The sequence below is a fragment of the Acanthochromis polyacanthus genome, chromosome 20, assembly GCF_021347895.1.
Source record: "Acanthochromis polyacanthus isolate Apoly-LR-REF ecotype Palm Island chromosome 20, KAUST_Apoly_ChrSc, whole genome shotgun sequence".
NCBI lineage: Eukaryota > Metazoa > Chordata > Actinopteri > Pomacentridae > Acanthochromis > Acanthochromis polyacanthus.
Genome location: NC_067132.1, coordinates 29,685,244 through 29,700,637, shown reverse-complemented (window position 1 = coordinate 29,700,637; position 15,394 = coordinate 29,685,244). Strand labels below are relative to the sequence as shown.

Below are 15,394 nucleotides of genomic sequence, written 5' to 3'. Positions count from 1 at the left end.
TGAGGAAAACATCTCATCTCAACAATCCACTCACACATTATTGACTTGCTTCATTCTTGTCTTTTTCTCTTCCATCATTTCAGCTCCTATCAGTGGATCAACAAGTGAAACAATCATCACCTGCGCTGCCTCCAACTTTTCCTTCTCTCACCTGCTTTGGAGATTCAACCACAGTCAGATGATGGTGAAGCAGAGCAGGACTGATGGCAGCTCCACAGTCTCAGAGGAGTGGAGGCAGCAGGTGAAGGATGTGTCAGAGTCAGGAGACATCACACTGCAGGACTTATCTTCAGAGCAGGAGGGAATGTACACCTGTCAACTCAGTAATGCTGAGGAGACGCTGATAAGTGACACCTCTGTGAAGATAAGTGGAGGTAAAACAGCAAAAGTTCCTCTGATTATCTGGAAGATGTGTTTGACCTGCAGACATCAAAGATCACAAAACTCCATCATGGAGCTTCCAGAGACAGAAAATTAACTGAATCTTTTATATTTCAGGGAAATCAGTCAATGGAGGAATCATAGGTGGAGTGATTGGAGCTGTTCTGGTTCCAGCAGCAGCAGTCAGTCTGTTTCTGTTCTATAAAATGATAAAAGGTAAGAAGATGTTCTTCCTCCACTTTGGAATCCATTAATTGTTTGTTGTTTGTGTTGATGATGTTTTCTGAACATTTCTCAGGTCAACAAAAAGACAGTACAGAAAGATCAAATAATGAAGAAACCAGGTCAGTAAATGTTCTGTATTAAACTTCTCTGCTGCTCTGTGTGAACTACAATGGGTCTATTATCTGGTTAAATAAAATAAATAACAGTATGTGAGGGAACATGTTAAAGGAGGAAACTGTTGACGTGAAGTTAGTTTTACATTAAAATCACTGAAAAGAAGATACTTTAAAAAAAAAAAAGAAAGTATGAATCATGATTACTGTGAAGATTTATTTTTACTCTTTATACTGAGGAAGAACAAATAAGGAACTAGTTTTTATCTCTATATGTTGTGAATTTGATTTCTTTTTATTTACAGATGCATTAGAAGTGAAGATAAAGATCCAGAAAGTCTTGGAAACATAAACACTGGCTTATTGACTCTGCCAGAAGAACTCCAGTCCAGTCAGGACACCCTGGACCTCTGAGGTTTGACTGAACAAAGAGACTATGACATTAATGTGAAATGGATAGAGGATGTCTAGAAGTTTTGAAATTTCAAATCAGAAGGTTGAAGAAAAATGGTTCTAAAGCTCTGCCCGTACAGTTCCATGACATAACCTGACTCATGTTATGACCACCTCGTCTTTCTCTGTAGCTTTTCTCTTAGCTCTGCTTCCTAAGGCTACTCTTTTAGTAGTTCTACAATTCTACAATTCTACAATTTTATTTGGCAGATGCTTTTGTCCAAAGCGACATACAACACAAGCAAGAATTCAGACATAAGGAAAAACCTGTAGTAAGTGCAAAAAGTGCTTCAAGTGCGATTGGTCAAAGGTTGCAGAAGAAGAAGTAGTAGTTCTTTTCTGAATTCTATGTTCCTCTTTTTAAGTGGAATGTCCACAAGCTGAATGCACTCTGACCACACTAGATGAGTACAAGCACATCTGATTGAAGTAAAACCACTTCCCAGCTCTTGTCCCCCTTCTGGAGCAGACTGTGGATGTTCAGCTGTTAGCATTGCTAACCGTTTAGCCAAGTGAAACTGTGGCCCCACTACAGGAGCAGAAAACACACTGGGTTCAGATGAAACTATATAAAACATACAAAACACTAAATGCCCCAAAATAAACAAAATAAACAGAAACAACAACCAACCAATAAACAAAACAATCAAAATCAAAGCAATATAATTTCTTCAATCATACAAATGAAGCACTTTAATTATGGAGCATGTGGTTCATACATGCAATACACAGTCAACAGTTAAAAACTCCGATGGATATTTCCATGAAAAGGAAAAAACAAAATAAGGATGAGGAAAGAAATTCACCAGTCCAAAGCTCCACATGTTGAGCTACAAATTCTGGAAAAGTGTTTTGAATGGAGCTGTGTGAGCTGGAAACTAAGACAAGAAGAGATGATTCTGAAGCACTGATGTAATGTTTACTTAATCATTTTGTACCTCAAATGTTTAACTAAGAAAGCAGAAATGGGCATTTGTAAATCATTAACAGTAACATATCAGCTCTATTGTATTTATGTATTTATTTATGTTGATGTTTTCTACATCTCTTTATTAATGGACCGTCCTCCATGCCCACATAAACAACCACTTGACAAGAGACTGAATCCACTTTAAGAGACTGGATTGTTTTTATCTGATTTTTTTGCTGTTTATTAGTTTATTAAGATGTTTATCTTTTAGTGTGTGGTACAATTTTATTGATGTTTCTGTTACACTGTAGTCACTGATCAACAAACAAAATTTTGCTCTCTTGTGTATGAAAATGACTATAAAATCTTTGACCTACGTTTTCCCCACTGTGGCTTCAATTAAACAGTATTTTATCAACATCTTTTGTCACCTGTTTGTCATTTCCATCTTCCTTGTTGATGCTTCATTTTGTTGAGAAGAACGACAAATAATCAACGCTTACAGTCAGACAGGCTTCAGAATGCATGATGTTCAATGACAGTAAATCTGAGCTCCTGCAGCACGATTTTAAACAAATCTAACCTGGTGATAATAAATCCAGTGATCTGATGAAAGAATAAACAGCAGAATTTGAGCATTTATTAATCTGCCAACCTGAGCCCTAAAGTCAGAAATCCAAAGATACTCAATAAACTTTCCTTAAAGACAAAGAAAAGGAAGGAAATGCCTAAAAAAGACTCAGGATTAAACAGATTATTCTAAATATTCCACCGTTGATGAGAACAAAGACACCAGGAAGCAGCAGAGCTACAGCAAATCATCAAAGTTTATTTTCCTGCACATTTAAAAAGCAAATGAAAGCAGAAGCCTGAATGAACGAAGGAAAGAAAAGAAGTACAGTATGTATATATATATATATATATATATATATATATATATATATATATATATACATATATATATATATATATATATATTCTGCTTGTTATAATAAAATGTGTGAGATAAATAAACGCCAGAATCTCCAGACTTCTATAAATTCGGTGTGGAACTGACGTTCGGAAGGACCGTTTCTCCTCGGCAGGATTTTTAGACGGATCCTAACACCAAGTTAGCAGCCGGAAGCTCTGCTAACACCCGTTAATTAATCCTCTCCGGACTCAGGTCGTCGCTCACTAGCATGAAAACCATGTTGGCCATAATTTCTAACGCTCTTTGCAGGATGACTGGCCGGAATGCGGTGAGTCTGAGGCGGCTGGCGTCGAGCCGGAGCCCGCCTCTGAGCTCCATGCTAACCGCTAGCTAGCTTCGGTTTGTTTGGTTCGGGGCTGACCTTGTGAGCTGCGGCTAACGTTAGCATCAGCCGGCTAGTGTGACTTTTGCTTTGCAGTTTGCATGTTGTGGTGATTTGACTGCGTGTTATTCACCGACTAAATGCATTTTGTGCTCGGATAAACACACCCGGCTGCTTACCGGGTAGCATCACGTCTTTTTTCACTTCTCTGATCTTAAACTTCTGTGTTCGTGTGTCTCAGATTGTGGTGGTTTGCCTTCCTCAAACAGCTTCTACTGCCACAGACTCACTGATGTGATCATTACTGACCAGCATCTGCTTTAAAATCCACCCTCAGTATCATTACAGTGACTGTTTTACTTCTATAAAGGAGGCTTTTTTGTTGTGCTACATCAAAATGTACTTTTATTTAAATTTTCATGACAAATGATCGATTTTTACAATTTTATTTTCTGTAAAAATACATTTTAAAAAATCAACACAAGCTATTGAGATGATTACAACTTTTTCTGGATGTTTCTGGGATATTCGGTAAAAAACAACAACAAATAAATTAGCCAAATCCTGTGAAACATAATCATCTGTTGAGGCTTTAAAATAATCTTTTAAGTTGTAGAATTTAACATCGACTTCGTGTTTTGTAAAAATTCATAACTCAAGAAGTATTGGGAACAGAGCTTTGGGATTTTACAAGATTCCGGGATTTAGGTAGAAGTTTTTGCAAGATTTTATTGTATTTTTTTCAAGAAACTCCATGACCTCAGCTGGGAGATTCAGATGACTCCTATCGGAACCGTTTATCCTCCTGTGGATTCAATAAATAGCAGATTCTGGTTCCAGTCAGAGCATGTCTGTGTTGTTCTGTCGGCTGCATGTCGGGTTTGTTGTGGTGCATCAGAGGCAGCAGCTTCCTACAGGTTCTCACTATAAATCCTGACTTTCTGTTTTTTTTAAGACTAAAATCTTTTCCTGAAAACAAACCGTTTTTCACTGAGCGACCGTAGGAACCGTGCTGCTTCACTTCCAGCTTTCACTCTTCCCTTCCTGCTTCCTCTCCTTGTTTATTCACACAAACGCACAACAATCCCGATTTATTTCTGGCTTCTCTCCCTCCTCTCCTCCCTCCTCCTCCCCGTCGCCTGAACCTTAGGGAGCCCAAACAGTGTCGGAGGTAAGAAGTCTGCAGGTCCTGACTTCAGAACCACAGATCACACTCACAAATCTGTTCTCTTCATGTGTCTTTAGCCAGTTTTTAGCTTTTAGACTTCACCTAACATGCTCATTCCACATTTGATTCTTGTGTTTTTATTTATCTTCTAACATGATTTATGAGTAGAATCGCCTCTGTCATGTTGAATCCCAGCGATATTTCACATCGGCACAGCATGTAGCTTCAGTTCCAGCGCTAAAATGAGCAGAAAATCACTGTTTGATGGATTAATAATCACAAAAAACAGACGTAGGGGCGAAATAGTTCACATTAAAGGCGACTAAACCAACAAATTAGACAAGAAAAATATGACTGACGTTAAAACCAATATAATGTGCTTAATTTTACTGTACAAGGAATAGCTATTTATGCTACCACACTGTAAATGTGTTCTAAAACTGCATTTACAATCTAATTTATGCATACATGTTGCTAAATATGTAACGGCGGTCTGTGAATCTGTACAACAGCCAACAGTTTGAGATGTTAGAAGTAGCGGATCATTACCTCAGTTATTATTTTATTAATATAAATCTATCAGGAACTAATAAAAACTGGAGTAATTATCAATGTTGTTGCTGCAGCTAATGCTAAGTTAGCTATACCCACAAAAGAAATGATTATGTCCAATTACAGATTAAAAGGGCAAAACACGAAGATATTAGTCCATGATGCTGCGTTTTCAAGGCAAAAACTGGAATAAATATCAATATTGTTGCTAATGCTAAATGCTAAGGCTAGCAGGACCTAAAGGCAGTAAAAGATGCAGATTTAACATTTTATATCAAGTCCAATTTATTTGTTTCATGCAAAGTCTCCACAAAAAACAAGCAGCAGAAGAGATGAGATATACAGAAGAATTAAAACAGTTTTACAGCATGAGTATAAAAGATTGTAAATATAAATAAGTGGCTACAGAAGACGATAAAAATATAAAGGGGCTCTTGCGGCGTTGTCTGATTATAAATTCACAGCATTTAGGCCCACAAGGTAACATTATTTTAACATCTTGTTTATTAATTCTTTCCATAAATGTGTTTAAATATCTCATTTAACCCAAAAAATATCCGTCTGAGTGGGTGGAATGCACATATTTTTCATTTTAGTGATCTTTAAAGCAACAACCCCCCAGAAAACCCGTTTATTTTCAGCGACAGAAACCAGATCTGCGTTTAATGTGAGACTAAAAGTTGTGCCGGTGGTGAAATGAGGGCCTGGTTGTCGTCCTGCTGTGTCTCTCATCGTTCTAGACTCCACCTAGCTGCTGCTGCTTCACCTGTAGCCTCTCAACAGCTGACTCTGGCTGTGCTCTGCTCTGATTGGTTGGCTCCTGTGTCCCCCAGCTGCTGACTGGCCTGTCAGAGTACGTCGCTCTAACGTCGCCGCCGCCGCCCGCCTCGGCTCAGACCCAGAGGCAGCCGCCTAAACCACCGCCAGTCAGTACTAGAGCTGCCCAGTTAGTTAGCGGCCAAAGCAGCGAGCAGCCAGTGGGCCCAGTAAGGACCAGAATCTCCTCCATGTCTGTCTGCTCACTAACAGGGCTGGGACCCAAACGCAGCTGCTGCAGGGAAAAAAACACAGAAAATTCTACCTTAAAGTGGCTATTGGCTGCTGTATTAACTCTTGGTCTTCATTATTTTATCTGTTTTTTTTTACAGAAAATGCATGGAATCACTAACTAAAAGTATTGAAAAACAAAAATCACGAACTGAAGGTGTCAAAAATCAGGTCTAGGGAACCAAACCAGAGCTTCTGCATGGCAACAGGACAGGGGGGGAAAAAAATTCCAAAAAAGAGAGAAATGTGTTCTGAAGTGACTATTTGCTGTTGTATTGGTACTTGGTAAGGATTATTTTATTAGTTTTTTTTACAGGAAACGTATGAAATCACTAACATAAGGTGGATGTAGGCTAAAAAGCAAAGCTAAGGAACTTAACCAGAGCTTCTGCATGGCAACAGGGCAGGAAAAACCTCCCAAATAATGGAAAATTCTATCTTAAAATGGCTATTGGTAGAGTTTGCTCTTTGAATTAGTGCATTTTTACAGGTTAACTGTAAACCCAGTGCAGCAACTAACAGTTCTCATCCTGATTTGTTTTTTTGTTTGTTTTTTTTTTACATTTCTGAGTGATGTGCTCATTATTTAGTCAGAAAATTGCACAAAATTCTTTTTTTTATTCCTAAAACACAGATATATTTAATTTACAGAGCTATAAAACAACTAAACCTCATATTTGAGAAACGAGAAGCAGAATATTTGGCTTTTTTTTTTTTACTTGTTAAATGATTGATTATCATTTATTTTCCACAAAAACCTTAATTTACCAAAACCTAAATGACATTCACACCAGGATTTGTTGTTTGAAAGCCTTCGTTTAGTTGTTTACAAGCTTTTTCCATGGAAAAGAGCTGGACTTGATAAAAGCTTTAGAATGTAACTTGAACTGCGGCGTAGGGCTTCATCTGAGCAATATTTTCATTCCTGAAATGATCTTTTCACTACTTTTGTTACAGTTTTGGCTCTAAAATGTGAAATAATAGTGGAAACCTTTTCCAAAATGCAAAGATGAATTAGTTAAAACACCTTTTTTTTCCTAATTAGTCACCTAAAAACGCCAATGTATGTATTTTAGTGGCATTTAAGGGTAAGAAAAATGCAAATATTTACATTTAAAAAGTGAAACTTGTGTATTTATGAGAGTGTTACTTCTGAATATTACCTTTAGTTTATTATTAATGATGTAAATGCAGATTTTCCTCACATATCTGCATTTTCTACGTGAATATTTCATTCTTAAACCTGCAGATTTATGAGTATTTTCTCCAACCCTGTTACTGACCTCCATAGTTTCAGTCTGTTCTGGTATAAAAAAACCCAAACCTGATCCACCTGAACCCATCCAGCCGCTGTGATGAGGAGGGCAGCCCGTCTGTGGAAACCGGTGTGATTTAAGTTTCCTGAACCGTTAATGCTGTTTTAATGAGTCCTGTTTGGTTTGTTTTGTCTTTCCCAGGGTGCCAGAGTCGTGGTTTCCCGCTCTTTTGCTGACTTCACACCTCAGGCAACGTTTGACATCAAGGTAGGTTCAAACAGAAACCTCAGACTGCAAGAAATGATGACAACTGTACACAAACTACCGGCTAAAAGGTTTAGAACACCCCAGTGTTTTCAGCTTTATTTATTGTAAATTCTGCATGTTAACGTCTCTTTGTTCTCTGAAATGAAAGCATAGAACAAATAAACAAATGAAGTTCAAACATTCCACAATAGAAATCAGATATTCTTCAGAAAGTGTGACTCTTCTTCTGTGGTTTCTCAGTCTGTCAGCTGTTGTTTCTTCTCTGGGTTGTAGCCGCAGACCCACATCTCCACCCAGCACGTTTCTTGTGGTCAAATCTGCCATAAAACCGCTTTAAATTCTCATGTTAGTTCTTGTACATGTTAAAAACAGAATAATCTCTCTGTCTATTTGGTTTTTTTAAGTTAAATGAGTCAAATGTTTAGTAAAAGTGCCGTGTTTTCCATCAGAAATGCGACCTGCACCGGCTGGAGGAGGGTCCTCCCCTGAAGGCGGAGCTGACCAGGGATCAGGGCCTTCAGTATTACCGGACCATGCAGACGGTGAGACGCATGGAGCTGAAGGCAGACCAGCTGTACAAGCAGAAGATCATCAGGGGCTTCTGTCACCTGTACGACGGACAGGTGGGTTCCTGATCAGCTTACATTCATGCTTTTTAATAGAATAGCATAAAAATGGTTCTTTTTCTTCAACAGGAAGCTTGTGCTGCAGGAATCGAAGCCTCCATCAACCCCACCGATCACCTGATCACGGCCTACCGCGCCCACGGATACACCTACACCCGCGGAGTCTCCATCAAGGAGATCCTGGCCGAGCTCACGGGTGAAAGACGTTATAAAATCAGAATTTCTGCAGGTTAATCTTAGTTTAATATGTTTAAAGTTATATCTCGTGTCTTCATGTCTCCTCTCAGGTCGTAAAGGGGGCGTGGCCAAAGGGAAAGGAGGCTCGATGCACATGTACGCTCCACACTTCTACGGAGGAAACGGCATCGTGGGCGCGCAGGTAAACGCAGCCTAAATATGTCAGAAGAAGTTTTAAAGTGGAGCTTTACCAGCAGAATTCTTTATTAGACTTTGCGTCAGTGCCGTTACCTCTGTTACCTGTATATTATCTCTGATCTTACCTGTACGTTAACCCTCCTGTTACCTGTATATTATCTCTGATCTTACCTGTACGTTAACCCTCCTGTTACCTGTATATTAACTCTGATCTTACCTGTACGTTAACCCTCCTGTTACCTGTATATTATCTCTGATCTTACCTGTACATTCACCCTCCTGTTACCTGTATATTATCTCTGATCTTACCTGTACGTTAACCCTCCTGTTACCTGTATATTATCTCTGATCTTACCTGTACGTTAACCCTCCTGTTACCTGTATATTATCTCTGATCTTACCTGTACATTCACCCTCCTGTTACCTGTCCAGGTGCCTCTGGGAGCAGGTATCGCTCTGGCCTGTCAGTACCAAGGCAACGATCAGCTGTGTGTGACGCTGTACGGAGACGGAGCAGCCAATCAGGTAAGATGCTGACCAGGTTTACCTTTGGATGATGTAATTATATTTTCAGTTAGTTTCCAGGTTCTTGTATCTTTGATAGAATTAGCCTCAGATCTTCTGTTTGAATCTAAAGTCCAGACTGACTCGGGTTGATGAGATGGAGACTCTTTCCAGAGGGTTTAAAACTTGATAATCAGACGGGTATTTGACAGGTTTATGTCTTAGATGTATTTTGTTCTGGACTGGTTTTGGAACTGGGTTTGGACTAGTTTGGTAGTGGTCTAGGACTGTTTTAGACTGGACTTGAACCATTATTTTGGACGAGGTTTAGAGCGGGTAAGGACTTGATTTAGGACTTGGATTTGTTGCTGGTTTCGGACTGGTCTTGGCTTGGATTAGACCTTGGTTTAGGACTGAACTAGGGATTAGTTTTGGACTGGTTTAGGACTGAGCTTTATTATGTTATTCTGTTTAAATACCAGATGGATATAAAGAAGAATGAGATGATGTAGATACTAAGCCATAGAAGTGTTGAAGCCAAATGACTCTAAATTAGTCATTTTTGTAGCACGAGAACCCATAAATCCCTGTTGATTGATTGACTGATTGTCGTCTCTCTGCTCAGCTGTTCTGCTGTCGTTTTTCGTCCAATCAGGGCCAGCTGTTCGAGTCGTTCAACATGGCCGCCCTGTGGAAGCTGCCGTGTATTTTCATCTGTGAGAACAACAAGTACGGGATGGGAACGTCTGTGGAGAGAGCTTCAGCCAGCACCGACTACTACAAGAGAGGAGACTTCATACCAGGAATCAGAGTGAGACACAGATAGATAGACTAGAAGTGTTAAACATGGAGGTCTTGGGCAGCAGCTGCAGCGTGCCGTTGGGCCGTACGCTGCAGCTGGCCTGTATGAACCCAGATTATAACAGGAATGACTGATGGTCCGTCCTGGCAGTTGCAGGTGTGAGCATTCATCCAGCTGTCTGATGCTCATGTATGATACTGCACACACTCACACACATCCAGCTGGACCTGCAGAACGACTACAAATACTCCTCTGATATTCGTAAAGGCGCTGGAGTTTAATAGCTGCAGTTTTGGTGTTCTCTGGTCTCCTACAGGTGGATGGGATGGACGTTCTGTGTGTCCGAGAGGCCACCAAGTTCGCTGCAGATCACTGCAGGTCTGGAAAGGTGAGATCAGGGATAAAACTGAGGATTTAAAGTTCTTCTACCAGAACGGAGTGAAGGTTTGGATGGTTAATTACCTGCTTTGTGTTTCAGGGTCCTATCATAATGGAGCTGCAGACCTACCGTTACCATGGACACAGCATGAGTGACCCGGGCGTCAGGTGAGTTATCTTCAACCCCGAGCTTCTGTTTCTGGAGTTTGGTGGATGTTTGGTTCATTTATTCAGACCGTGGTGTTGAATCACTGCAGCTATCGAACCCGGGAGGAGATCCAGGAGGTCCGGACCAAGAGCGACCCCATCTCCATGCTGAAGGAGAGGATGCTGAGCAACAACATGGCGTCTGTGGAGGAGTTCAAGGTGAGGAAACGACTTTTTACAGAGTTTAAAGCAATTTTGGACTGGACTCTGACTCTGACTTTAGGCTGGTTTTGGACTGGTTTTAAGCCGACTTTAGGCTGGTTTTGGACTGGTTTTAAGCCGACTTTAGGCTGGTTTTGGACTGGTTTTAAGCCGACTTTAGGCTGGTTTTGGACTGGTTTTAAGCTCACTTTAGGCTGGTTTTAAGCTGGTTTTACAGTAAGTTTGGATTGGTTTTAGGCTGGTTTAAATATCTCTATTTCATACTTAAGTCTCAAGCAAGTCATAGATGATTACGCAGAGGGAACCTGATGGCTTTAGAAGGTATAATTCTGACTACATGACCTCAAAAAGACACAAAATAAGCATGAAAAGAAACGACCACAAAAACACAGAAAATTGACTCCAAAAGAGACAAAATGATCTCAGAATAATAAAGAAAAGATGACGAAACCTGCATCCTTACAGCATTTATTTAGAAAATGTCCTTCTAAATGTGATCTTTTCCATCCAATCAGGAGATCGACGTGGACATCCGTAAGCAGGTGGAGGAGGCGGCTCAGTTCGCCACTTCAGATCCAGAGCCGCCGCTGGAGGATCTCTGCAACCACATCTTCTGCAACAACCCGCCGCTGGAGGTCCGTGGGACGAACCCCTGGTCCAAGCTGAAGTCTGTCAGCAAGACCTGAACCCAGACCTCCAGATGCAGTCCGACCCTGACAGGTAGTCCTCCCAGAACTAACCGGAGCTCCGTCGCTGCACCACAAACTTCCTCCGTCGGCTTTAGATCTCAGCACCTTAACAGGACTTTACCTGGAACCTGCCCGTGTTATTTATCTGTAGTTTTTATAGACTTCCTGTTTGTCCGTTTGTTTGTTCTGCTGCTCATGGAGTTGTGCAATCATCAAAGACCAGAAGATGCTGCAGGGCTGCACTAGAGACGCACAAAACCCACATTTCACTTTGTTTCATCCACGGTAAACATTCCTCCGTGTTTATCCAGCATTTTAAAGTGTGCTTTTATTTTTTAGTGTTTAAATGTGAAAATGTGCAGAAGCTGTTTGAGACTCTCCTCAATCCAAGGAATCGTCTCCAACTAAATCCAGAATATTCTCATGTCAGTTTTTGTTTACTGAGTGAGTTGTTTGTTTTTGAAAAAACAAGAAAGGATTCAGTATGTTGAGATAAGAAGTTTAAAGGTGTACACAGTAACAGCAAAAAGGGTTTTTAAATAGTTTTCATTTTCTACAGTGCAAACCAGAGGGTGTCAAACTCATTTTAGCCCAATTTGAGAAAAACCATCCCATAATAACCTATAAATAAACACAACTCCACATGGTTTTCATTGTTTTAGTGCAAAAATTCTGAAGATTTGACAAGTTGCAAACCAACAAGAAATGGACATAAATGAGATTTTTTTTTTTTTAAATTACAGAAAAAGAAACGAATCAACGAAAAAAATAGACAAAAAGGAAACGCAAAACAACGAAAACTCAAACGACAGGAAACAAAACAAAAATAGAAAAAATGAGACAAAAAAGTTACAAAGTGACAAAAAAGGACACAAATGAGACCAAATGCCCAAACAAGAAACAAAACAGACAACAAACACAAAACAATGAAAAAAAAACAAAACACAAAATGACAAATTCAAGTGAGACAAAAAGGAAACGCAAAGCAACAAAAATGTCAAAAGTCAGACAAAGAAAAGACAAAAAAACGACCAAAACAAGACAAAATACTATAAAAATGAGACCTAAAAGAACAGTGAGCAGTGTATTGGACATTATGGTGTGATTATGATGTTAATGTCTTCTCTGGAATTTTTACAACTTGACGGCTGAATTGGACCCTCTGGAGGACCGCTTTTGGCCCATGGGCCTCATGTTGGACACCCCTGGCGTAGAACAAAGCTGAATATATCAGAATTTATTAACTAGCACATTTGGGTTAATATAAGAAGAAAGCTTCCATTAAAGACAAACAGTGGTGACTTCAATCAATCTAAATTATGCATTTGTTTTACTCACTCTATATAGAGTTACTATAAAAAATATTGACTAGTATGCATGAAAAATGACTCTTTAAATAATAAATTGGCTGATTCAAAGGGGAAAACTTCAAAAGGGCACTTTTTATTGGCACAGTTTTGTTTTATACTGCAGAAAATAAACAAAAATCCTTGACTGAGTCGCTAAATATGAACTTCTAGCTTCCACTTTATGTGCATGGATTGAGTCTTTGAGTTACATTCACAGTTGGACATTATTTTATGATGCAATGGATGCTCTAAACTTTTATCCAGAGCTATTATGGTGGCAGAATCAGAGAACCACTCCCCTAAAACCAGCTTTCTGTTCACAATCGTCCTGTTTGACTCTCCCAGACGAACAATATTGGTGTTTGTTGGTGAAAAGTTGCAGGAGACTGAAGTTTTGAAGGAGCCAGCCTCCTCTTGTGCTGGAGAATCGATGCACTACAGTTTGTTTTGGTCATTTTCAGGTTTTCTGGACACTTTGGGGGTAATTCTGAGTCTGTTATAAAGAAGAAACTAGTGTCCTTCATGCACATCCTTAATTATATTTTACTGTTACTGAGCTTGTACAGAGATGAAGCTTTACTATTTATGTGTGAATGGTGGAAGGCTGTAGACTGTCTGTAAAATAAAGTCTTTAAAGAAACTGTTGAGTCTGTTTTTATTTATTATTGAACAATTGAGGAAAATATGTGCAAATGTGACGCTGAACGGCTGAAAGGTTAAACTGTCAAAACAACACATCAGAAAAATCACAAATGTTGAGATAAATGAAGAAAAATGGGGCGAGAATTGAAATTACACGAGCTGTTGTTCCGCCATCTACCACTAGGTGTCACTAGAAGGCTGAAAATGAGTTGATTTTATTCCTCCAAAGTCATGGAAATGTTCTGAGTTTATCACACAGCAAAGTTTTGGTTTATTGTTCAGATAATTTGAATAAAATGCAGCATTTCAAGAAGCTTTCCCATCTAAAAACAAGTCAAGATGGAAGAAAAATAGCCATAATGTTCAGTCAAATCAGTAAATCTGCATTACTTCCAGATTTTGTACCAAAATGAAGTCTCATTAACAAAACAAGTCTTAATCTTGAAGCATTTGATTAATGCTGAATTGATGCATCGTGTTGCAACTTATGCTGCATTTCTGCATGTTTTTACCTGATATACATTAATTTTTTTTCAGCTAATGTGGTCATGAATCTTAATTTTTTGTGAGATAAGCAAAAGCCACCCACTGTTCTCTGTTTAACGAGGCAGACACTTTAATGTTTAATGCTTTAAATAATACAACAAATGAAGCATGCCTGGACAAAACCAATGGAACGCTCATAAGATGAAAGAAAACTGTGATACTAACTGAAGTATCAGATCATTTGTTTTTGCAGAGTAAGTTAAAGTTCAGTCAAAACCGGTCATTCCAGATGTTCCTTCCCCCATCAGCGCTTTCCAGTTAATTCTAAGGAATCCTGAGGTGTTCCCAGGTTGGATGGGATACGGGATCCCTCCAGCGAGTTCTGGGTTTCCTCCCAGGTGGACACGCTCGGAAAACCTCCAAAGGAAGTCAGCTAGGAGGCATCGCAATCAGATTTTCAGAACCATCCTCAACTCCAGGTCTTTTATTTCAGAAGAGTTGTCTAGAATAGGTTAAAGTTCAGTTCTTTCCACAGTTTCTTCTTATTTTATCGTAAACCCGAGTGCAACTTGTGCTACATTTTCCCATCACTGGTGAACAAGATCCCAAGATACTTTACATCTTTTGCTTGGGGCAACACCACCACCCCAACCCATAGGGAGTGATCCACCAGTTTCTGGCAGAGATGTGATCCTCGGGTCTCCAGACTGGACACCCTCCTCCCCCCGGCTGCACCTTGAGATCCATGAACTCCACAAACAGGATCAAAGACAAAGGTCAGCCTTGACAGAGTCCAACAGCCAAAGAAAGTGTGTTTAACTGTGCTGCTGTCACTATGGTTGTACAGAGACCAAATCGGTACCCCATACTCCCACAGTACCCCCTACTGAGACCCTCGAGGAACACGGTCATAGGCCTTTTCCAAATCCACAAACACGTGTGAACTGGCAGGTCAAACTCCCATGACTACCTCAACAGCTCTGCAAGGGTAAAGAGTTGACCCACCGTTCCGCAACCAGGATGGAATACATATTGCTCCTCCTGAATCCGAGGTTCGACGTTCGGTTGTTGCCTCCTTTCCAGCACCCTGGAATAAACTGGAAATGTGATACCCCAATAAGTGGAGCACACCCTCCGATCCCGCTTTTCAAAAATGGGAACAACCACACCGGTCTGCCACTCCACAGGCACTGTGCCCACGCAACACTGAAGAGGCTTGTCAACCAAGTTGTTAAGTTGTGTCTCTTCATGCTTGTTTTGTGTCTTTTCTGTCTCATTTTGGGTCTTTTTTGTCTCTTTATACTTGTTTTGTGTCAATTAGTCATGAATTAAACGCCAATACTGTAGTTGTTACCTAAAGGCAGCCTCCTCCTGGCGTGACGCGGCGTGACGTAGCGCTCTGACGGACAGGTAAGCCGACACCGGCCGCCATATTGGGAAGCAGCGGAAGAGAGAGAGAGAGAGAGAGAGAGAGAGAGAGAGAGAGAGAGAGAGAGAGAGAGAGAGA

The 15,394-nt window shown here is 40.1% G+C and overlaps 1 protein-coding gene across 2 annotated transcripts; it reads left to right on the top strand.

The window, feature by feature from the left end:
• Positions 1–3,165: 3,165 nt before the first annotated feature.
• Positions 3,166–13,399, top strand: pdha1b (pyruvate dehydrogenase E1 subunit alpha 1b). Of its 2 annotated transcripts, XM_022220584.2 has the most exons (13): positions 3,166–3,323; positions 4,528–4,548; positions 5,931–6,083; positions 7,602–7,667; positions 8,117–8,290; positions 8,363–8,489; positions 8,581–8,672; positions 9,101–9,193; positions 9,828–9,983; positions 10,291–10,362; positions 10,453–10,520; positions 10,610–10,718; positions 11,237–13,399. In XM_022220584.2, exons 1-13 carry the CDS (start codon positions 3,264–3,266, stop codon positions 11,405–11,407), a joined length of 1,362 nt encoding a protein of 453 aa, XP_022076276.1. In that variant the 5' UTR covers positions 3,166–3,263; the 3' UTR covers positions 11,408–13,399. The 2 variants fall into 2 exon arrangements, with proteins under 2 accessions (XP_022076276.1, XP_022076277.1); XM_022220585.2 differs by lacking the exon at positions 5,931–6,083.
• The last annotated feature ends 1,995 nt before the right edge of the window (positions 13,400–15,394 follow it).

What these genes read in the sequence shown, in the direction of transcription:
- pdha1b (XM_022220584.2), top strand. Translation starts at nt 3,264, where the DNA reads ATGAAAACCATGTTGGCCATAATTTCTAACGCTCTTTGCAGGATGACT. An exon ending in GAGCCCAAACAGTGTCGGAG is followed by an intron (nt 4,549 to 5,930) that starts GTAAGAAGTCTG and finishes TGTGTCCCCCAG; the next exon opens with CTGCTGACTGGCCTGTCAGA. An exon ending in ACTTCATACCAGGAATCAGA is followed by an intron (nt 9,984 to 10,290) that starts GTGAGACACAGA and finishes GGTCTCCTACAG; the next exon opens with GTGGATGGGATGGACGTTCT.